The sequence below is a fragment of the Colius striatus genome, chromosome 5 (assembly GCF_028858725.1).
Source record: "Colius striatus isolate bColStr4 chromosome 5, bColStr4.1.hap1, whole genome shotgun sequence".
In the NCBI taxonomy this organism is placed as follows: domain Eukaryota; kingdom Metazoa; phylum Chordata; class Aves; order Coliiformes; family Coliidae; genus Colius; species Colius striatus.
Window position 1 is genome coordinate 27,146,489 of NC_084763.1, and position 24,356 is coordinate 27,170,844.

The following is a 24,356-nucleotide window of genomic DNA, read 5'->3' on the forward strand; positions in this document are numbered from 1 at the left end:
ACAATTTTTCATGAGAATCTGTCCACTCTTCAACCATTTTTATGTAATAAACCAGAAATGTTATTCTTTCCTTCACAGACACACTGCTTTGTTTTCACCAATTTACCCTGACTGTCAAGGAACCCATCAGAGAAATCACTGCAAAATTTCATTTTCCCCCTTGCCTGTCTGACAAAACTGCAGGATAGTCAAGTACAGGTGTTCAGATATATTCAAATAACACTCTTTTTCTTTCCTTTTAATATAATATTTTGTTATTTACCCTGGTGAAAACATTATGGTTGGTAAAGTAAGATCAAGTAATAATTCTATTTTTTTTAAGCCTTTAAAGCCTTTTTTTTTTTAGAAATATGGGAGTTTAGACAGCACATTTATTTAGTTTTAATTTTTGTGCTGTCATACATCAGCACTGAAGTCCTGATTTAGAACACATGCAGCTTGCCTTTGAAGTTTTGGCTGCTTTTTTAACAATGGCAAAAAAAGATACAAAGAACTTAAACAGCACAAAAAAATCATAAAACAGGGCTTTTGTGCTCTTGATTTATATATTTTTTTATGTTTGTTTAAAAAAAGCTTTATTCTCAATAATCTTTCATAAGAAGCTTTGCTCTGACATACCTTTATTCATCTAAGCCATTTCTTCTGCACTGACCTTTCCTTTCTCCTTCCTTGTCTCTGAACAGCGTTTTCTAATACTGCTCCCATTCAGTAACAAAATGAGTTTATTAGAATTCTTCTGAAAATTGAAAGAGTAGAAAATGTGCACTGATATAGTAAATTGATATCTTTGGTTGAAAGCAGTAAGTATTCCAAGCAAATAGAAGCTCCACATGATATGGCTTTTTTCTGCTAGTGCTTGCTGGACTTGTCTTCTGGGTTGCACATGTGCAGTGGTATACATGGTCCTTTCAGTCAAGTTACACAACACTGGCATTTTCCAAGGAAATGTACGAAAGCTGATAGTTGCCATTGCTCATTTTTGTCCAATGTGTTTTAACAAATATAAGGCAATTCTATGGTTTTTTGTTCCATGGCCAGCTTTTTCATATTATTCTCTCTCCCTTTCAGCTCAAGGACTAAATTATTAAAACAAAACCGAAACCACTGCTACTGGCTTTACAGTTTTTCTCCTCCTTAGGATTTTCTGTTCCCTGGAAGATTTTGTGTATACTACTGTCATCTAAAGATGCTGCTAGGAAAGGTTTTAATTGCAGTCTGTCGTCAAAAATCAATGAAAGTAATTTCAAGACAGACCAAGTCCTGAAAGTGTCCAGATGTTTGAACATTAAAAAAACCCCATAATTTTAAATTGTCAGTCCAAATATATATGTGTACAGTACCAGTGTGCATGTCTGGAAAGATATGTGCAGGGCGTTTGTGATAGCTGAGGGAGTTAGAGAAGAAGGGGCTGACAAGGGAGCTGGACTTTGTCTGAAGTATTGCAGGAAGGTTAACACCTGTGTATCAAGAGTTTACCAAGGATCTCCTCACTCTCTGGGTCTCTTCCCTTACCTTAACCATCCCATATCCATATGTTTCATCTCTGCACCTTTTCTAAAATCCCGTTTATCCTTAATAGTAAAATAATGACAGCTGCATCTGAGATGAAAGTTCTTTTTGTGCTCTTCATTAATGAGTTAGTGTGAAATAATAGAACTGACAGAATCTCCCTTCACCAACACTAACACATAGATTTATGTCAAAATAGGTTTTCACAGTGAAATGTAGCAGTAAGCTTATTGCAAAGACACCTCTGAGTTCCACAATATCTCTCTTAAAATCCATATGAAGAACTTGAGTAAAGGTTTGATCAAACATAGAAGATTCTGCAGTTTATTTTTTTTTTTACTGGAATACATGTTGATTTTAGCAACTTGATCTTCTTAACAGAAAATTTTCCCATGATTTCATTGAATTTCATATTTAATCCATGACCTTTCTAACATCTTGAAGCAAATACTGCTGCATGGGAAAAAAAGCTCTTTCATTTTAACATTCGTTAGGATTCTTCTCCCCTACTTTTGACCATGGAAAAGTTAGATGTCTTGCCGCTGCCAGTTACTACTCAGTGTGGAGAAAGAAAGCTTTTGGGAAGATTTGCTGCACCAAGTTTCAGAAAGGGTGACATTCTCTTTGGAATTAAACACCTCTCTATATTGACTGTCACGGACAAGTCTGGACATATTAAGATGTATAATTTTCAGAAAGACAAACTTAAGAGAGGAAAGCTCATCTAAGGCTCTGAAAGACTGTTTACATCAAGGTGAGTGAAACTGGCCTTAATCTATCAAAGACACGCTTTCACATCCTGAGTAGAGGATGCTCACTGAGAAGCTCCTTAAGTAAACACAAAATTAGGGATGAATGCATTTAGATTAAGTAGACTACACCTCTCTTAAAATATCAATAAAAATTAAAATTTACTCTTGCTAGAGATTCTACAGCTTTCAGAGAAATGCTTTCATTTAAAAAAATATTTAACCAAATTATAATACTCATATAATCATACCATATTAATGATACAGTAGGAAAATGTGTATAAAATATGTTAGATACAATAATACTATATATTCATAATAATAATTCAAATCTCAAGCTTGCTATTTTTATACAGAGTAGTGGAAATAATGTTGAGATTATGATTGTTCTACTTAGAAGTCATATCAATATGTGGTAGTAATAATATTTTTAACTTTAAATTTATTCATCCATGAATATCTTGTAGAATATTCTCAGACTCATTAACTTTGAAAATAATTATATGCAGACCAAGGATTTCTATGCCAAAATTGCTACATTAATCCCAGTAATAATTCCTCAGGCTACACTTCTCCTTACTGAAAATATTTTTTATCATATCAACCCACTTTGCATTTTGCTTTTGTTGGCTAAAATGCACATAACTAGTTCTTTTAAATTCCACCCAGTACTTAGCTTAATCTCCCCTAATGCATTTTTATTCCATTGTTATTTTCCCAGGAATATATTGGCATTTCTTTGCTAATGACCAGATTAAAACTTGGTAAGTAGTCTACTAAGATAGTTTTCAGATATCCCAGGAAAAAGGTAATTTGGCCATTTGTCCTGGCGTTCTAGAAGTTAGGCAACCAGGTCAAAAGAATGGTTTCAACTTGGATGTCTGACTTCTCTCCTCACCATCCTCACACCTGGGATTTCCCAGGCTGAAACACAGCAAAATGTCCTCCTCCATAATGAATTAATTTGCAACTCTCAAGCCCTTTCTTTCAGATTAGTACTTGATATCTCTCTAAAAAGTGTCACCATAAATATTTACATTGCTTCAAAAGCAGACATTTGGAGAAGAATGATTGCTTACTTTAGAGAGATAAATTGAAGCAAATGAAAACTGAATCTTAGGGACATGCTCCAAGAGTGAAATCTGCACAGTTCAGTTCCCCAAAGGTAGTAAATGGTCTAAGTCATTGATCTGATACTAACATAGAAAGTACGATTCAGTAACACAGTGACATAATTATAGCAAAATAGACTATGGAATATTTCTGTAGGACTCAGGCCTTTTTCTTTTTCTTTTTTTTGGACTGTGTACTTATTTTTTATGCTCTTCTGAAGCAGAGACTACTAACAGTGCAAGTCAGGAAATATTCAGAGCAAGCCAATGTATTTCTCAGATGCACTGTCCCTCACTAAAGTTCTAGTAAAAAAAAAAAACACAGGTAATGAGCAAGATTGGTGTTATCTAATGAACTAAATTGGCAGTTGAGTCATGATGACAAGAAGGATGGGTAAATTTTGAAGAAAAAAGCAGGTTACTTGAGACGTAATTATTGATATCTGGTTTCTGATACTCTAATTGTCAATAGTCTACCAAAACCAAAAGACTGCTACTCTCTTTCAGGTGAAATATAACCAGAGCAGTGCTGACTACTTACTCAAATATATCCTCTTAGTTTCCACTTAAGTATATATCCTACCTTGGAATGGAATTTTTTTTTCCACTTTCTCTTTTAAAAATATTGAGTTTAGATGTGACAAGTTCTGATGGTCATGGTACACTGTGCATTAATTGGCACACGAAACAATTATGCCACAGGTGCCCTTGTTATGTTATTCTTATTTCATATTCTAAAATGTCCTTTCCTTTCCTTTCCTTTCCTTTCCTTTCCTTTCCTTTCCTTTCCTTTCCTTTCCTTTCCTTTCCTTTCCTTTCCTTTCCTTTCCTTTCCTTTCCTTTCCTTTCCTTTCCTTTCCTTTCCTTTCCTTTCCTTTCTCATGCTCATTTTTCCTTTTCATTTTTCCTTTTCATTTTTCAAATTCATTATCTCTGTGATAAAGTGCTACATTTGATCAGATAGGTCAAACTTCCCTTTTTTTTTCTTGAAAGCACGTAAAAACTTATCTTCATTAAGTGCCACTAGGAGCTCAGCACTACGTAACTAATCAGAGAATTCCATAGCTTCATGTCCATGTGATGACTAAAGTTCAAAGAGGACAAAGACATTCTGTTTAGTGTTTTGTCTCCCTAAAGCCATTACAACTTCACAGATCTCCTTAAGTGTTTTGCAAAGTACCTTCTTATTCCCTACCAATAACCTAAAACAAATAGTGTCAGATGCGATAATATTCAAATTTGTAATGTGATTTGGAAAAGACCCTGGTGATTCTCAGTGAAGTGAAAGGACTGATACTGCTGGTGGATGTAAACTTTGCAGATCTACTACTTTTTTCCATATCACTTCAAGATCTTGGCTTAGTAATGCCGTTCAACTCCTGTGACTTCAATGTTTTTGCTCAAAAGGCATGCTGGGAAATTCCCAGAGGTGTCCACTGTGTGAGATTCAAAAGAAAAAAATTACATGCTTCAAAACATATGCATTCTCTTCATGTGTATTCTACAAAGCTACCGTTGATGCAGTTTACACCACTAGAAAAATAAAGTTTTGTTCACAAGGTCATATAAACATCACCATTTTTTTGATAACTTCTTTGATGTAGGCTATTTGTTAATTAAATTACATGTTTTGAAATAACATCACTAGATAAACAGATTTTCCATACTGCTACTCCAAGGGTTTGATGAAGATTTAAGAAGGTTGTTAACTCAAATTTTTGGGTGAATGAAAAATTACTTTTAACCTATTTATGCTGGCTTCTGAAGTTTCAACAATAATAGCTTCCAATTTACCATTTTTACTTGTGTGCTAAGATGCTTTGAAACATTGGACATAAATATGCAACTATTTTAAAGCTAATTACAGAAAAAATCTTGAAATTCCTGGTAAGAGTACATAGGGCAGTCATATTCAAACATGATTTTACTGCAAAGCTGTTCCTCCAATAACCATAAAAGATGCTTCCTGTTCTTGGAAGGAATGGTAACTATTAGCTAAAAACAAAGGATTTCTTCACAATAGTCAGATCTGAGACTATAGATCCTGGCTTTTTAAACAAATACAATAGATGCAAATAATAACAACTGGATTTTATTTGTTGCTAGATAACACCTTTTTTCTGCAAAACAAAATTAAAGATATTCTTGTTTATTTTTTCTATTTTTTGTAGAAATTATCCATTTTTAAGAGAAAGAAATATGTCTTTTGTTTTTAATTTAAAAAATAAATTAACTTTTTTCAAAATAAAAGATGTTTGTGAAAGTGTATAAAAATTTTAATTTATATTTTTATGTATCTCGATTTTTAATTTTCAAACTGCTAATTTCTTTTGGCAGCATAACAATACCATGCAAAAAAATTATAAGTTATTCTTTGCAGACCTTGAACACTGCTTAATAACTGCTTAAGAAGAAAAGGATATAGAATAACATACATACTATTCTTAAACTACAATCATAAACAAAACCATAAATCATGTGGTAACACATGTGAGTGATCATCTTTCCATACAATACAATCATTAAATTAATACTTGACATTAAGTAATGACATTAGGAAAATAACTTCAATGATAGCACATTTAAAATATGGATATTTTAGTGAAGGATGTATTCCACTATCAAGTGGAACAGCTTTGTTTTATTTTGCTTTTTGAAATTGCCAATCCATTTTAAGTAAGTAAAAACAGATTTAGAAATCCACTCTCACAACCAAACTGCACCTAAACAGACACAAAGTGAGATACCAAAAGGTTTTTGGTTACTGTATAGCTAGAGAATCAGTCTTTTTTTACAGAGATAAATTTAAGGAAAAGGAGTAAGACTGCCCTAAGGGAACAAACATTTCACTCATACTCCCATTAACTATCATAAACAGAAACCAGGAAACACATTTGTATTAACTAGAAATGGTTTTTGCTGTTATTTTTAGTTTCTTCTTCCAAATAAGATTCTCTAAGCTCTGTCCCTTGGTCAGTGTATATAACCTTTCAGTGTATATAAATCATGATCAATGATAAAGAGAAGGAATCTGTATGTAAATAAAGTAAATAAACTAGTATCAAATATGTTTCAAATACATTTATTTTACAGCAGAACTACTCCTTTTTCTTTCCAAGATAATTCTGTAAAGCTTTAGGAAGTGTTTAAGTAAAAGCTTCCTCATGTGAATACACTTTTGAAGAGTTTTTAGTATGTGCTTTTGTACCATATTAATACTTACAATGCAAGGCTTGACCTTGTAAACATTACTTATTGTAGTAAATCTTAACCAGGTTGGTGGAGTGGCCTCAATCAGTAAGACTGCTCAAAGTAGGTAAAAGCTTGTGTGATTAGGACTTACATTCTTGCATTTCCAGCAATTTTATGACAATTAGTTGGTATAAGCAAGAATAATTTCTGTAAAAAAACCTGCCACTACTCAAAATAACAAACAAAGGTAACTAAAATGCTGGAAAGAAAATACAGATTTCTTTAAAAAAAATGTGGCATTTTTTACAACTTGAACCATTTTACTGCAGATATAACGGTACTGTTTACATTAAAATTATTATAATCAGATTTCAATCTCAACTCAACTCTCAATATCAAATATTCAGCTGATAAAGAAATGACTGCAAGGAAAAGCTTGAAATATGAAGGAATTGCGTCCTGAGAGCTCCTCAGCAAAAAGAAATCTGGGTAGTATTTTAATAATTTACAATATTTTTGAAGACTGGAGCAGTGGTTTTTAACTTCTAGAATTGGTAGTACTTGTTTTCTGTTTGAACAATTCATTAAGGTGCAAGTATCCTGTGTGGTGTTGCATATATGACTTTTCACACTACTGCCATGAATTAATGTTTTTAGTTTAGTCACACAGATAAGCACTCATCTCCCTTTACTCACAAATAACTAACAAACCTTTTATAAATCTTATTTTAATAATTTCTATTCTTTAAGCCAGTAGCATCTTGATTAATCTTAAAATGACAAAGAAAATCTCTTCAGATTAACGAAGAATTGCTGATGCTGATACCAGTCAGACCCAAAGTGTACTTGATGCTGGGATAGTGTGAAAAAGATGAGATTGCAGACCTAAAAAACAGATGGCCCCTTATCACCCCATGGGGCTAAGCACACAAAAGCAAACTTCAGAGAGGCCTTACCTTTACCTTGTCTGTCCCTATCAGGAGACACTGTTGCATTAAGGGTTATTGCCTCTCTAGCCCTCCCTGTGATTGGCTTTTGAAGTCCATGGCCAAGAGGCCAGTGTGAGAATATCACCCCAGATAAGAGGTGTTTGCCCTGTAAAATATTCAGGATAGGAATCCATGGACCCTGTGATTGTTCAGCAGGGAACCACAAACTCCGACTAATATCTTCTAATCCTCTGTTGGTTTGAGAACTATCCACCATAAAAAGCATAACTGGCTGTTTATTTGCGTAGGCAAGAGATAACATCTTAAAGTTACAGTCTGCCTTTAGTAGGGTTATGAAGCCCAAAGAAATGAACTATCCAAGCTCATAATCAGAATTGTGTGTTCTCTCTTCTTCACTGCCTAATGAGATGTAAACATTTTGGCTGGTGTCTCTTTTGAAAGATATTAATCAAATATACTGGTTAGAAATCACAAAGGATAGTCCAGTCTGCAAATTACATGTCTTCTTTTATAGCATTCTGAAGCTGTGAACAATATGTTAAAAATTTTCCCATGGCACAACAAAGTAAATACTTGTGGCACGTTTCTATTTATTACAGAGAATAGTTAAATTCTAAGACATAAATCATGCTCTTCTAGTAAAGGCTTTACAAATTCCCAAAGACAAGCCTAATTCCCAATGCAACGATGCTATAAAAGATCAGACACTTTGTTATGGAGAAATCCACATTTGGAGACGTCTTTCAACAATCTTCTCTCAGGACCCAATCCTGTGAAAGGCACATGTAAGCTGTTGAACGCTGCGTCAAGCTCCATTAGTTTCAAAATGGCCCTAAAATCTTACATTTAATTTGCTGTATTTAAATTGTAATCTGGCAACTTTAATACTGCCTAAGCAAAAAAATCCATTTTTTTCCTTTTCCTTCTTCTAGTAAATGGCAGTCTTTTGACTTCAATAAGGAAAAAGATTTCATAAGTTTAAATTTTAAAACTGATAGAAGATGCCATATCTTATTTGCACCCCTGAGATCAGTTATTATCATTAGCCAATGTCACCACTGCAGCATGAAAGAAAAAAATAACAAGAGGTAGGTAAAGAGATAAGGAAAGATGACCAAGAAGGGGAAATAATTCTTAATGGTTTTGTAGATCATCTTTTTTTTCCATTGTAATCTATCCTCTGCCCTGTCCCCAGCAACTGCCCTAAATCAAGGAACTGGCACCTGATGCATTTTGCAGATGGATCAGCACTGTATTTCTGGAACATGGTATACAGGTGGTTTTTCACTTGTACAAGTTAGTTAACTAGCCAGCAGACAGATCTTCTGTTTGTGAGACAGCAGAGTGAGTGGAAAATGGCAATCTCTCCTGCTTAATTTACAGAAAGAAAGGCTAAGTGAAAGAGCAGGTTAAATCAGCACTTAGTTATTAATATTTCTAATTGCTCTTACTTCCTGCTTAAGTAGACGGTTTCTGGAAGGTACATCAGTTAATCAGACAATCATTGAAAAAAACTGGGAAATAATAGAATCGGTGCTAAGATTTCTGAATCCTTCAGATGAGTTAAATATGTATTCAGTTAGACATGAGTGCTCCAAAGTCTGAAGACAAGGATTTCCCTGGTCTCAGTAAATGAGATGAATTGTGCACTGATCTGTTTCTTTTGGTTCAAATCCACAGTGCAAGCCATTGACATATGCTTACATAACAGCACTTGAAGGCAGATTCTCCAACTCAGCATTAAAACTGTCCATTCATGGTTTTTTCTGTACTTTTCCAAGCATTAATACCTTCACTAAATGGAAATCTTAGGAAAAAAGGGAGGGGAGGAAGGAGGGTATGGGACACTCACTCTCTTCTATCTTCACCTTTGCCTTTTACTATGTTATTTCCTAGAGAGAATAATAATTTTATATAGTGAAATCCAACCTCTGCTTAATTTCCACAGGAGTCAATATACTACTCTTCATCACAGAACAAAATTTCTGGATTTTTATACACTTCAAATTAATAAATGTAAATGTCAGACCCTGGAGTCACTGGAAAATAATTCACTGATATTTGTATTCAAGAGTGAATTTAAGGAGTACTAACGCAGGAATAAATGCAGCATAATCTGACATAGGAAGCTGGGTGATTCAATGCTGTCACCACAGGAGATGCTACAGCAACCACTGCTGTGGGCTAGGATGAAAAAGAAATCAAAATGCTTTCTTTCTCCCAGTAAATCCTGTGAAAATACTCACGTGTGAGCACAGGTCAACACTGAACTTGTCATCTATTTTGATGCCTTTTGTATTGTATCAAGCAATCATTTGATTAGTATTCAAGAAATTACCCTAGAGAAAATCCAAACTTTGCTTTCCAAAGTAAACAACTGGAAGCAAATTCTTGATGATATGTTTTCTTGCTGCCAATCACTGGATACCCTGGGAGTTTCCAAGAGACAAAAGGAAAAAATCTGATGTGAATCAGGAAACTGTCCCACAAAAATCTATACAAATGATCATTGCTCCATCCCAGCTCCAATGCTTTTAGCTCTGAATGTAAAGCTCAAGATGTATCCTGCTGCATAACCACCTTATCATCTCTAGTACCACAAAGAAAAACAAATTATGTTAACCAAAATCAAATTTCTGAACTCAAAAGAATTCACACAAGAAGGCAGCTGTGGCAACTGAGTTAATTTAACAGCTTTCTGCTACAAAAAGTTATCCTACTCTATTTCTCTCTCTCTCTACTGCCTTTGCCCCTCTTCCACTAGCTGTGGGACACATTGGTCCCTCCATAATCCGATTTGGCTTCATAGACCAACAAAAATCCTTCCACTTTTTTTGTTGATTAATTATTTTGATCAGTTGATAAGTTAATGCTGAGACATCCGACAAGAACCAGAGCCAGTGCAAAATAAGTAATGGGCAATTCGGAAGGGGAAGGGGCAGGCAACTACCCTTTTGTATGGCAATGAGCTGTTGGTGCAGTTCACACCATCTACCAGAACTGCATTCTGAAGCAGTTAGTGCCAGATTTTCCAAGACCATAGCTTTTTTTTTTTTTTTTTTTTTCCTGACAGTTCAGTCAAAAAGACTTTCTTGCTTGTGAAGAGAAGAAATTAGACATGGCATCATAAAAGCCTGCCATACTATTTTTAGAGATTTGGATTGTGCTTAAACAGCTACCAAGTTAAAACTACTATTCTATTTATGCCAATTTGCATGGATTTTTGCCTGCCTTCCTATTACAGTAGCCTCAGCTGTTCCAGTCAAGACTCTTTTTCAGAATCAAGTGTCGGGGAAGTCTTTCAGGCAATCACAAAAGTAGTGTAGTCCCTCCCCAAAGATATTACAATCACTCTACCTGAAACAACTCAGTCAGTCCAAGGTACTATCCAGTAGACAGTCACAATATTATTTGGAGATTTCTATAAAACTTATAGGCTTCCAGGACCAAAACCTAACAAACATATATCTCATTTACAGTACTTGAAATACTCAGAATAGTCACATAGAATACTTTAGAAATAGTGAGGCTGGCACATAGGAAATCTTTTCTCTGAAACATATCTGAAATATCAGGCTTAGACTCAGGCCAGTTTTATACTTGAATTGAGTGATATAGCATTCTAGCATTTTCCTTTGGTTTCTAACATATAAACTGAAAACTGAAAAGAAAATCTAACATACAAGCCATAAAGAATTCCAAGATACAGGAGGATAATTGTGAAGACTCAAGAAAGCACTGGTCATTAGAGAGCAATTTCATTAACTGATTTTTGCATGAAGCCTCTGTAGTCTGAATGTGCTATGGCATACCTATCTGTAAGGATGTTGTAAGCCATCTATTTCTAAGTTTTATGTAAAGCCTTCCAGTGATGGCAAATTCACTACGCTAGATCATGTCTTTCAGTTGTCAGTCACCTCATTATTAAAACTCTGCACATTACTTTTGAACTTCCTTGTTTCCAGATGCTATTTTTAAAAATACTTTTATAGCATTGTATGCTACGTTCAGAGACCTTGTTACCAAAAATTATTACTCTCTATGGGAAGTTGGAACTAAAATGTGAGGGTAAAGCAGAAACCAACAGGACAGGCACTCAGATTCACCTGGTTGCTCTTTTATTTTGAGAAGTCCATTTCCAGCCATGAGAAGAGATTCCTTGATAGAAGACCCGTAAGCTACATGTAAGTCAGTAGCCTTTTTACACACTAATTTCTACTACTTAAGCTGACATATCCATTGGAAAGAAACTGTTTAGAACGTTAATTGTTTCCTTGGCTGAGATTAATCAGACATATTGTGCACCATAACAGTGAAGTCCTCTAAGCCCTACCTACCAGGGACTCATGAGGAGGGAAAATGTCCATAGCCTTAGCACATTTTTTTATGGGTCACACTTGAACAGGGTTCTTTCAATAAGTTAATGGAGTTATTTCAATTTTCTCAAAATCTTTAATGATGGAAGTCACTGCTTAGCTAGAGTCAGTTATATTCTAGACACTGGATCAGTCTTATGTCACAAACTTGGTTTAACAGTAGTATAACATTACATATATATAGAGGATAATGATACAATAAACAATATTTTAAGTGAAAAAATACTGTTTACTATTTAAATTACTGCAGTGGTATCTTTTCCTACGGCTAATTGCTGATCTTATTTTGCACTCTGATATCAAATAGCATCTTTGGAATAATAAGAGAGTAAAACAATAGAAAACTCCTGTAAATCATCATAGCCCTTAAAAAATGCAGTGTTTCAGGAAGAAGCCTGAAAAAAATTTCATTCTTCCTTGACACTTCTTTATTTATTTTATTCTTTTTATGGAATGGTCACTATTTAATGAGCAATTATGCACAATGTTTACTTGAATAGTAAAGTGATCTCAGTGACTTTAATGCAAGCATTATTCTAAGGGCTGCTCTATAAAACAAAGTACTTCACCTCAGGATAAAGTTACAGGGAGAACTTCAGTCAGTAGAGCTAAATTTAAAAACAGTTCTCTTACAAGGTTTAACAGTTTGCAAATTTATGATCAGATCTGGCAGCTCTTTTTCAGATCTGTTCACTGTACTGAATTCAAATGGTGTGATAATACATTTTAGCAGAGGTTGTAAAAATTAACTATAAAATAAAGCAAAGACTATATCAGTTCTATCTTCAGTAGTTCCATCACCAGGATAAGATATAAGACTAGATTCATACTCTTTAGGCATCTCCTTACCATTCTAAACATAAAATTCCTTTATCTCATTTATTTTATCTCCCATTATTTTTCTTAGACTTTATTGTCAATATAATTTTTACTACTGCAGTACAAAAAGTGGATTTGATACAACTATATTTTTATAATATATAATATATTGTGCTGGTATTTTATCTATTACTTTACTGAAAAAGAATCCCATTTCTAGTAATAAAAAGGATATATTAGGCTAGTCAGGAACTGAGGCATGTTTTCTGCTTATCTGATAATAGTTTACAGTAAAATTAAAGCATCTTTATAGCCTCTGAACAAAGGCTAAACAAAGGGATACCAATGACATCAATAGGTACTCTACATAAGTGAGTTGTGCATGAGACAGCTGCTGTTGCTGCACCTACCTTCAACACAGAGCCTGGGGAATCAGTTAATTAAGCAACACGGATAGAGCTATACCAATACTAAAGATAGATTTGACAATAAAAAAAAAGATAGTCCACTGTTTTGGCTAAGAAAGTTAAGCTTGAGTCATAAAAGAAGAGCCATGGAAAGTAAGATCTGAGACAAGTTGCCGGAATATCCCTGGAGATATGAGCCATACTCTACCAGAAGTTATAGCAGGTACCTACCTCCTGAGCAGGTACCTATAGCTGATGCAAGACCTTGGGCTAAGAGGACTATCAGAAAGATTTAACATACTGCGCCACACTTTCTTTGCTTTGCTTTTTGATGTTAAACTTGGCACAGTTATCATAGCATAAGGATACAGGCAAGGCAGATTTTGTGAGTGCAGAGAATATCCTTTATCAGAAAAAAAAAAGGTGTCTTTGGAAAAAGAAACTCCTTTTCAGACACAACTCCTTTTTTTTGGGAAGACTCAAAAAATTGTACATTCAAAAGTATATCTGCAGTTGCTAGTTCTGCTAGGTGGTCTTATAAATGGTGTTGATAAAATTATCCTATTAGGAATATTAGATATTAGGAATATAGTTGGTACCAAAGGCCTGACAGCTTTGCAGCACCAGAAATTTCTGCCATACACCACTGTCATCTCAAATCTTTGAAGCCCCTTTTTTATCTTAACAGAACATCAAATCCTTCACAAAGTTTATGCACATGTACAGAGTAAACCATTCGAGATGTGTATATGTACCTAGTTATATATAAGCAACTTTTGAAATGGTAGCACTTCATTGAATGAAAAGAATGAAATCTTAAAAGTTGGGATGAAAACAAATGTTTTAGCTAATGTTAATTCTTGATTCTATATTGCACCAAAGAAAATCTGGTTTGGAGCCAGATAAAAGTTTATTTTCATAACCTATTTTTTATTAGTTTAGTGAAAACTTTTCTCTTGAAAAAACAACAGACAAGGACAAATTACAAAGCCGGTAGGAGAAAAAGATTTACTTAAGGAATGGGAATTGAAAAATGCAGTGAGAAAGGACTACCTCTTTTTTTTTTTTTTCAATTGAAAAAGACTGTTAGTGATTTCATTACTTAATGGGACTGGAGACAAATTAAGCAAGTGAGATATCTCCCTGCTCTGCTAACATTTCTAGCCCTGCTATCATCACTCTTCTCTGCTGGCCTGCTTCCATCTTATACCCTTCTAAAGGATCTCACTGTGAGAAATCTTGACATGCACATCAGACCCATGCATTTAAAATCAGATGCAAAAATACATATGTCTGTTTTGTTGCTGATGTGTTTGTTCACTAGTCATAAATGGAAACTCTTTACTATATCAGATTGTATGTTGATAAAGTAAAAAACTAAAATGATATCTTAAATCAGCTTATAATTTACACTTCTCAAACTGTTTACATTTGTTGACTTTTTTTTTTCTAATATGAAAAATCTGTTATCTTCATCCTATGGTTTTGATTTTATGATTAGGAAATGCAGATTGCTTAACACATTTTATTTACTCTCTTTTACTGTACTCTGAAATGCATAAATAATTCCTCTATCAAGAATCTAATTAATCAAGAATCTCCATTATTGTCAATCTTTTCCTGATTTATGTGTTCAGTTTCTATGAGAAAAGTCAATGTATTAACAAAGTGCTAAAAGTTTATGAAGAAAGAATATTTACAGGTTAACCTTTACTTTGGATTTTCATTGGACAAAGTTATCAAAAATTATTTCTATTAAAAACTTGCATTAATCTATATATGTATAAGGCTTTAATATGAATGTTTCTTTGGACTTTATTTTTCTTCCATAGAACGTTCATTTTTCTACATACCACATACAGTATGCTGTGTTCTTAAATGGTATAGTGGAATTTGGAGAATTTTGTTTTGGGGAAATACTAAATTCCTTTGGCTCTGTACCAAAGGCTTTATTCACCTCTCAGGTGCATGATTATTATCTGGGTCTGTCTTGGCTTTTCCCTTAATTTAAACAAGAGCCACCTACTTTAAATGACCTTTTTTACTTACAGACACATGTGAAAGTTGTAGATGTGTAGCCTCTCATATAAAGTATGTACTAAGATTTCTGTTTCTTAAAAAAAATATGAAGAGTTAATTAATTAATTAAAAGTAACACTTATTTCAATATCAAATAGTTTTTATTTGCAGTCAGGGTGAAATTCCGTCTGATCAGAGAGGGAAATATGAATCTTAGTGCAATTTCTAGTGAAGTTGTTGAAACTGCTGTGCGAGAATGTCATGTATGCCAAAGCATTGTACTGGAGCATCATGTATGCATGCATTCTCAGCTGCTAAATACTCGTAATTATATGAAGCTTGTCAAGAAAATAACTATTTTGTACAGGTCGGAAGCTCATCTCCCTGCCACACAAGCTCATTTACTGGTGTCTCTCACCAGGAAGCATACTTATGGAAGAAAATTAGTGACTAAATCTCTTACAAAGCACATTTTCAATCACGATATTTTACTAAAAATTATAATACACAGACAAGGGATACTGAAACATACCTACAGGCTGCTATGATTTTTATCTCTGTAATGTGACCACTGCATTAACCTGAAAAGCTGTACTGAAACTCAATATGCCTAACTTCAAATCACAGAGATGTCCCATCTCCAATCCACTTGCGCATTAGCACCTGTATGAGTGTCCTTGGGTAGGTGCTTGCACTGCTCTCTGAATTTTCACTTTCTACAGCACACTGCTATGGACAGTAACTGTAGCTCGTCATGTATCCTTTTGTACTTGGTATTCAGCAAGGAGTTAAAATGAAAATAAAATATGTGCCATATATCTCCTAAAGTAGAACTTTGTTCTACTGACCTATAATAAAAGGCAGAGGACAGAAGGACAAAATCCTCTGAGTTGGAGTTCATATGTGCAGTATGTTAAATGCCATTGGATCTCGTTGACTTCTCCAGACTTTTCCCAAAGCGTCTGTCAGCAGCAGTAGAGATACATATTTAATAACTATTTCATTGTTATTATTTCTTCAGATATCCTGAAGAAAATTATATACATTGAATAATATTATTCATACGACTGCATTAGGAAACCATTTTTCTCATGGAAGGTGACGTATATAGTGATGCTACTGTGCACTTTACTGCCCAGAGCATTACTACATTGCTTAACATCCCAGGCTCAGAAACAGTTTGGCCACAGTATCCTGTAAAAGCTAGTGACTTTGGAGTGCTACAAATGAAATTCCTCAGACAGACCTGTCTTTCAGAAACTACTAAATCTCAGCCACGAGCACACATTTTGGAGGGTTGAAATGGACATCCAAACATTAAGACTCAACAGAGTAGTCTTTTAGAAAAATTGGCCTTCATGAACACTGATGTAATTCAGGATCAGTGCCATCAAGCTGAAAAGATTACAATAATAAAAGTGGAATATGAAATTGGATTTAGGCCTCCAAAATATAAAGTCTCCAATATATATTTAAAGAGAAATTACTTACTCCAGCATTTGGAAAACATGGCCTATTGAAAAGCATGAAACCTCTAAAATGTTACTTGAATGCCAGAAAAGTGATATTTTAGAAAGTAAGACAAAAATGTCAAGAAGAGCAGAAATGAGGGAGTCAGAAATGCTAACTTGTTCATTTCCATCCTGGCCAAGAGCTGGGCAAGACTCACAGCTCCATGGGCATCTCTGAATATGAACTGATGGACTTAGTGGACTTGATTAACTGCCCTTGGTGACACGGCTGTCATATTGGAAAGTAGAAATGTGGACATAAAATGGAATTAAAATAAGGTTCCTATCTAGAAAAAAAAACCAAGTCTGATGATACCTACATTTAGCTGTGACTTTATACCCGCCCAGTGGAGGGTCATGGCCTTCCACAGCATCAAATCCCGCTGACACGAGGACAATCTCTGGATCAAACTCATTGGCAGCTGGCATAATCACAGTCCTGTAGAGTGAAAAAAAGCAAACTCTTAAAATTTATAAGGATTTCTATCTTCATGACATAAAATGCCACAATCTCAAAAATTCAAACCAGAATATATTTTCTTTAAATTTTACCAATCTTCATGGTAGCTACTCAAAACCAAACAAAGTAAAGGGCTTAAATTAATTTCTTTCTGTAGTCTCTCTTTTTTATTTTCTGTGATTGAGAAAAAAAAAATGAAGGTACATGTGAAACCCTCTAATATTACACACACATCTGTGCCTGTTTTATCCTGCTGCCTATAAAAATCTGGCTCTTCCAGGGAAGTGACTAATGGTTTACAGAGAGCATTCAAAGCCTGAGTGGAAACCCGGACTGCTCCAGTTAGTGTGAACTTGGTGTAAATTTGAACTATAAATTTCTTTTGGGAAAATGTTTGCTTTCCAAACTTTTTTTTTTTTCTTCTTCTTCTTAGCATTTTTAAATGTTTGTCGAGCTGGGGGGTGACTCTAGCAAAGGAAAAACATGAAATTCCCTTAATCAAATCCAGACTGTGTTGTCAAGCCTTTCCAAGGTCAAGCATAACAGGAATGTGACAACCACAAACTAGTGACAGCAACCCCTGCTGGTGTCAGGAAGATAATTCAGCCCTTCACAGTCACAAAGATTCCTCTTCGTTAACCCGTTCCTTGACAAAATTCCATGGGGATATTTTGTTGCTTTGGTTTTGATCTTCTCTAAACTCAAAGCATTAAACATATGTTGAAGGAGAAAATAAAATCCTGCGTTCTGCACTCATAGATGCCTTCTTTCAGGATGACTTTCTAAAGGGAAGGCATCAGGATGTCTTTTACACTAGTACCGGAAATGTTGAGCCTATAATGACTGCTCTAATTCAGGGAAATCACTAACATTAAAAGACCAATACATAAATAAATGTTCTATTCCAAATATATTAACCCAAGGAAATCCTAATTGGTCTACACTGGTCAAAATCTGAAGATTAATTTTGCACATGTGTAATACTATTTCTTGTAGCTCAATATTTATTTATATATATTTTTAATCAACTTAGGCCAAAAAGTTCATGTTATTGTTGAAAGGCTAAAGTTTTCTGTGAAGGAAAAAAAAGCATATTAATCATATTTTTAAAAACCTCTTCAGGGTTTTCTTTAGTTTATTTTTTATCTGTGTTTTATAAACTTAGTTTTGTCCTTATTTCCTCAAACTTAATTTTAATGTCGTGAAATTGTACTTGTTAGTCCGAGAAAAGGAGAATTCAGATTAAGTAAAAGTCTTTGTCAGTGCATACAGAATTCCAATGAATATCATTTTACTTAAGAAAAAAAGGACAGAGGTAACTTCATTTTTCTGAAATTGCATGATGACTGTCTGCAGGCAAGGTGTTATAATTTTTAAAATATTCTTTTTTCCACACGTCATTAGTTGGCCTCTGCTAAAGTATATATTCCAGTAGTGAGAATTGCACTTCAAGAAGGACCTAGATCAACTTGAAAAAACAAAAAGAAATAAAAGAATTTTTTAAAAAATGTGACCTAAGTGCAAAAATGATAGAATTATATTTATTTGATCCACATAACATGAGAGTAAACATGATAAAAATCCAGGAATATGTAAGGGGTTGTTGCAAGAGGAAAGAGAACATTTTTTCTACATTTCCACTGTGGATAGGACATATTTGCAGCAGGAAAGCTGCAGTTCAGACACTGGAAAAAGCTTTTTAATAGCAAGGATAATAATAAAAATGTTTCAGAAAGTTGAAGAATCTCCACTTCTCTGAAATTTCTATAATATGTAAATCTAATATCCACAAGGTTCAAGTTGACATGATCTTAAGAGAGGAGGTCAGATTATTTCTACATTTTTTCCTATAGTTCCATGCTGTATAGCTATGCAACACACAAAGTACACACACGAATAATTACTCTGGAAACTCAAGTTGCTGAGCACTAACAAATCTAACCGGACTAACACAGAATGAGATATTTTAGAGTCTTATAATTTGGAAAACTGGGAAAATCTACTTTACTTCTACCATATCTCAAGACCTTGCTCAAAAGCATAAAGATGTCAGCACATTTCTTCATAACTTGGGAAAAACAATGTATTTTACCCTTAGTCTCATTCTTAGAAGCAGCAAAAATTGTTTAGTCAGTTTCTTCAAAATTTTTGTCAAATAAATATATCTGACATGAAAACTGCCAGCCACACTAGGTGGCAAGGTCTTTCAATGCAAAGCACCAGGAAGCTATTAACACTATTTTTAATAGTACTGAACAGGAAATAGTAGCATATTAATAAATCTCCACGGAAATGATACATAAAAGCCTCACTAAAAAAAGGAAAAGGTTATAAGGTTAGTAAACAGAGGTGGCATTTAGAATCACTGTTTTGTTATCACTTTTGGTCTTATCTGAACTCACAAGATCAAAATAAGACCTAAGAGGATTTTTCTGAGAAAAATAGTATTTTATTTTAAAACTGTATACAGTGTCTGCTAAATTTTGCCTGAACTATAGCACTTTACTTTTGCTATAGTACTGTCTCACAAATTATGACAGAAGCTTGCTGCTGATACTCTGCATACTACACATGAGAAGAGCTAATCTATGTGCTCACAAGACCTGTCATTGTTCATTTCTCTTTCATTCTCCATAATATTGAAGGACTTGGAATGTCAGAGCTCATCTATCTTACACTGTTCTTGATTTAATACTGAACAGAAAATCTATAGAGCTTTCCTACGGAACATTATGGAAAATGTTTAGAAGGATAGCAAGCTTCACTTTTCTTTAAAACATCTCAGAGTGTTCATGGTCCTTATTACAACAGCCAAGACTTTGTTAGTACACAGGTTTCTCCAGCCTCAGGAAAATGAAGATGGTTGGATAGAAAGGGACAGTTCCTGTTCATCAGCATTTGAGAGTGCTGAATCATCAGACCCTTTATCTTGCACTACATGCTGAAGGGCATAGAAAGGTGTAAGAAAAATATCAATTGACTACCTCCTCAGGAGCTCCAAACCCACAGAACTTCAGTTCTCAATTGCCTAAGAACAGAATCAGCTGAATCACTTCATAACAGAATATATGGGCTTTTTTTAAAGCATAAAACTAGCATTGATCATACACTAACAGATATTTATGTTAACCTTCCTAAATTCCTCAGACCAACCCTATGCTCAGATGTCAGGCTGCAGCTGGCAGGATTTGTTACGGTGTGAACGGTCAAAACTCACTCATCAGAAATCCTTTGCAAAGGTGCATAGGCAGACTGCACTCAGCCCTAAGTAGGGGTAGTTATTGTCTCACCTGCAAAAGGAGTAAGAAATATGATTTGGCTTCTGGCCATAGGTCACCAGACAGCTACAGACTTGGGCCATCAGTTTCCTGCTTGAAGCCAGTTGGACTGCAGGGGTTATCAGCAAACAGAAGTCAATGTTAGGATTCTTCTGTATTAAATGAACAGTTTTTGTCAGAAGAGAATTCAATTTTATTCTTCCACTATGACTCACACTCTCCTCTACTCCCTTTTCCAAAGAAAATAAAACACATAAAAGAGATATTTATTTTCTGTGATCCTGAATCATATAGAAGCATAAATATTTGGTACACTGCATTCACCCAATGATGACAGCCAAGTTACAGGGGTATCTTGCCTAGTTGACTATTTCTTTCTTTTCTCTCACATTTTCATTAATAAACATGTCAAACCTTGAGCAGTTGGATCACAGGAGTTATTTATCCACGCTAAACCTTGCAGTTACAATGAAACTGTATCCTCCAGCCCAAGATAGTGCAGATGCTCCTTTAAGTTGGATATACTGGGTGCAGAGCATGTGTCTGGGAAGCTGAAAAGATTGTTTTTTGACTCACTAGAGAGATTTCCCCAAAGAATTAATATATTCCATTTGAGTATCCTGCTGGCTGCAGAGAAGCCGAGGGATGGCTTCCAGTTGGGTGTAGTCCTACAGAAAACATCAGTCATGTGACCCTCCCCTCCCCACCAATCTGAACATCAGATGCAAGACATTAAAGAGATTCTACTAAGGGACTCTGCTCTTTTTAGTCTTCCATTCTATTTTTGTACATTTAAAGCACATGGTTAGGATGCTCCAAAATATTTTCTTTCTGAGAAGAGATTGCAGAGAAGTACCCAACACAGAAATGACTCTGCAGGTACCATCACAAGGAGCTGGAAATCTCTGAAAAGAAAGAAAGTTAAGCTGATGCAAATAGTTACAATTCTTCTGCTGTATTGGTAATTTAAAAAGGAAACAAGCAGGAATATCAGTCCAGGACAGTAATTTATGTAACAGAGAAGAAAAATCCACACTGTTCTAAAACTGCAGATTGGAATGGCTTAGTTACATAAATTTTAGCCTCAAATATTATTTAAGCAAGCTTTCATGGTGTAACATGTTCTGATCAGAAAAAATCAACTGAGTGCCCACTTCTTGCCATTATTTTATTAAAAAAAAAAAAAGAAATCTTTAGAAAATTTTTTTCCATAAATATAATAATCACACTTAGAGGCATTGTAAGGCTTCTGTTTTTGCATGGCTGTTTAGAAAACATATCACATTTCTATCAAGCCTGAGTACTCTACAGTATTTTTTTATAACAAAATAACTGTCAGTTTTGCCTTTCTACTAAGAAATTTCTTTCAACAGTATTTTATTATAAAAGTCAGTAGACATTGCCTAAAATGTTAACATAATAAACTACTAATACTATCAAATCAGTTCACTGCTACTAGTAAATATTCTCACGTGATAATAAGAACTACTAAGAATGCAGTATCAGGTGTTATAAATTCAGTTCTGAATAAATTACAAATAAAAGTGGGTTCTGGAGTTTGAAGTTGGCCTGTAGGTCCAAATTTTACCCTTCTCTAGAAAAAAACTTTAGAAAAGCTTTCCAGTTTGGGCTTATATCATACAGTTTGACAAACAGCAGGAATGAGGGATATACACTACCTAAAATGTACTGCTATTAATCGTACAACAGCTCAGTTTGCAATCTTAACAATCTGCTTATGTCACCACTGAAGTCATTACCAAGGAAGTTTATAGTAGATATCAAATCTTGCAAAAGTGAGATATAGGGAAGAACGAAAGGTAACCTTATTAAAAAATACTTGGAGAGAGGAATTAGTGCAGTTGCATTTTTCATGGGAGCAATAGGCTAACTGGAAAAAGAAACAGAAATCCCTTGGAAAAAATATTTTACTACAAAATAACTTAAATCTCTGAAGTGCTCAGAAAGTGAGGTTTTTTTCCTTTCCTTTTAAATTAAAAGAAAACAAACACTTTCTATAAATCAAATTATTCATCAAGACCATGTCATTTGCAAAAGTATAATTATTTCCCAAGCTCTTTTCATCAATATGGTTGTGAATACAAAGTACTTGAAATTGTCTTATATTTTTTCTTCTCAGAGATGTCTAGATATTCTCTCTTGCAAATACTTTCTTGCTTTGTCTTTTATTTCCTTTCATATATTCATAACTACTTTTAAATATATTTTCTCTGTGTATAATTTTCTGGCTTGTCATTAAACAGGAATTTCACAGGGTTATTTCACAGGTTTCTGGATAGTTACTATTATTTTGTTACATATTATGTTGTCAATATTTCCTTGAAGTAATGTTATTGAGAAATGTATTGCTTATATGGCTAATCTTGTTTTTCAATTCCAACAAGGTCCTTCAGAGGCAAGACAGAGATGTATGTCACTTTCTCTTTGTTTTTATCTGAGGAATAACAGACACTGGTAAAAAAGGAACATATGAACATTTTCTTACATCCAAATCAAATCAACCAACAGAAATTGTCTCTCATCTCAAGCAGGAAGGTACTGATGCTACAGGCAGGAACAGTATCCAACACTTCTGTAGTAGTAAATACAGGCCTATTTGTTTGTCTCACATTTGTTGTTGGAATTAGGGCCACTTTAGACCATCCTATTAAACTAGCACATCTTGAAACAGACTAGTTGGACTTTATTCTGGTGGCTAAAACTACAACATGCCTCATATGACAGGGTTTTATACAGTACAGAAACATCAAGTTTTCTCACTTTACCTAAATTGAATTACACTTCATGGAGTACATACTGATATAATTTTAGTGAGGGTTTAGAGGAAATATTTACAGATAATCTAAAGTAACCCAGAAAAACATTTTTCAATCCCTGCCCTTCCCCCCACCCCCCAAATTTACTGAAAGAGAGGAGGTATTTGTGGCAGCAGGGGGAAAACTCATGCTAAAGCACTAATCCCTAGGTACTAGAAACTAGAAACTATAACTTTTTCTGGTGAAATTTCAGCTACTGTTTGGTTAGAAAAGTGATCTGGTATTAATTCTGGGTAGATTGGAGGACTACTGTCCTATCCCTTCTCTTTCATTGCACTCTTTTTGCTCAATAAACCAGTGGAAATACGATAGACTCTAAAGACAGAGAAAAATGGATGTCAGCACTTAGGAATTAACTGAATTGAAGATGAGCAGGACTCAACTAACAAAGAAAAGCACCAGACATGCTCAGGGAGTAACATTAGGTAGGCCAGCTTTCAAAAGTTTGAAACACTCTTGCAAGAGAGTTACATGTGTAAAGAGAGTAAAGTCAAAGTAAAGGCTGGAGGAAACTAAGGCTTAGTGAAATATGAAGCCAAATATGACATGCTGAGGACAATGGGAATTTTGTTTCTCATTTAATTAGTATAAAAAAGTATGGTTTTATACCTGAAACTCAAAGGGAAGAATTTTCATATAGAAAAGAACTTTAAATATTAAAGAATCAATGTCACAAGTAGGAAGTTTAATAAAATACAAAAGTAGAAAAAGAATCTATATCAACACAATATCTAAAACAAACCCCAGGATGGTTAGGAGATACTGTAACACCTTCAGAGAAACTTAAATACTGCTTTTTAAAAAGAATAGATATCTCACCGATACAATGAGGGAAACAAAAAGTTTTTCTTAAGGGCAATTGGAAGGAGAGGAAAAAATCTAAAAACAAAGTGCTCTGAAAAATAAGGATTAAAGATGACATCATACAACTCAGAAATAACATGACTCCTGCATAAATGTTTCCCAGCTTTTTTTCAACAAGTAAACAATAGTGAAGAACAAAGTATTTGAAATCTAAACCCAAGAAACAAAACATGAAAATGCAGATATACTGCAATGTGATTTAATATTTTACATGAGTTTCCATTGACTTCAGGGAGCCAACATTTCTCCTAATAGATTTTATTTGACATCTGC

The 24,356-nt window shown here is 34.4% G+C and overlaps 1 protein-coding gene across 1 annotated transcript in view; it reads right to left on the bottom strand.

Moving 5' to 3' along the window:
- HDAC9 (histone deacetylase 9) overlaps positions 1-24,356 on the bottom strand; it is a 387,397-nt gene that overhangs the window by 36,266 nt on the left and 326,775 nt on the right. The window contains exon 22 of the mRNA XM_061996670.1: positions 16,965-17,083. Coding sequence (XP_061852654.1) covers positions 16,965-17,083 — 119 coding nt within the window. The remainder of the gene's footprint in view (positions 1-16,964; positions 17,084-24,356) is intronic.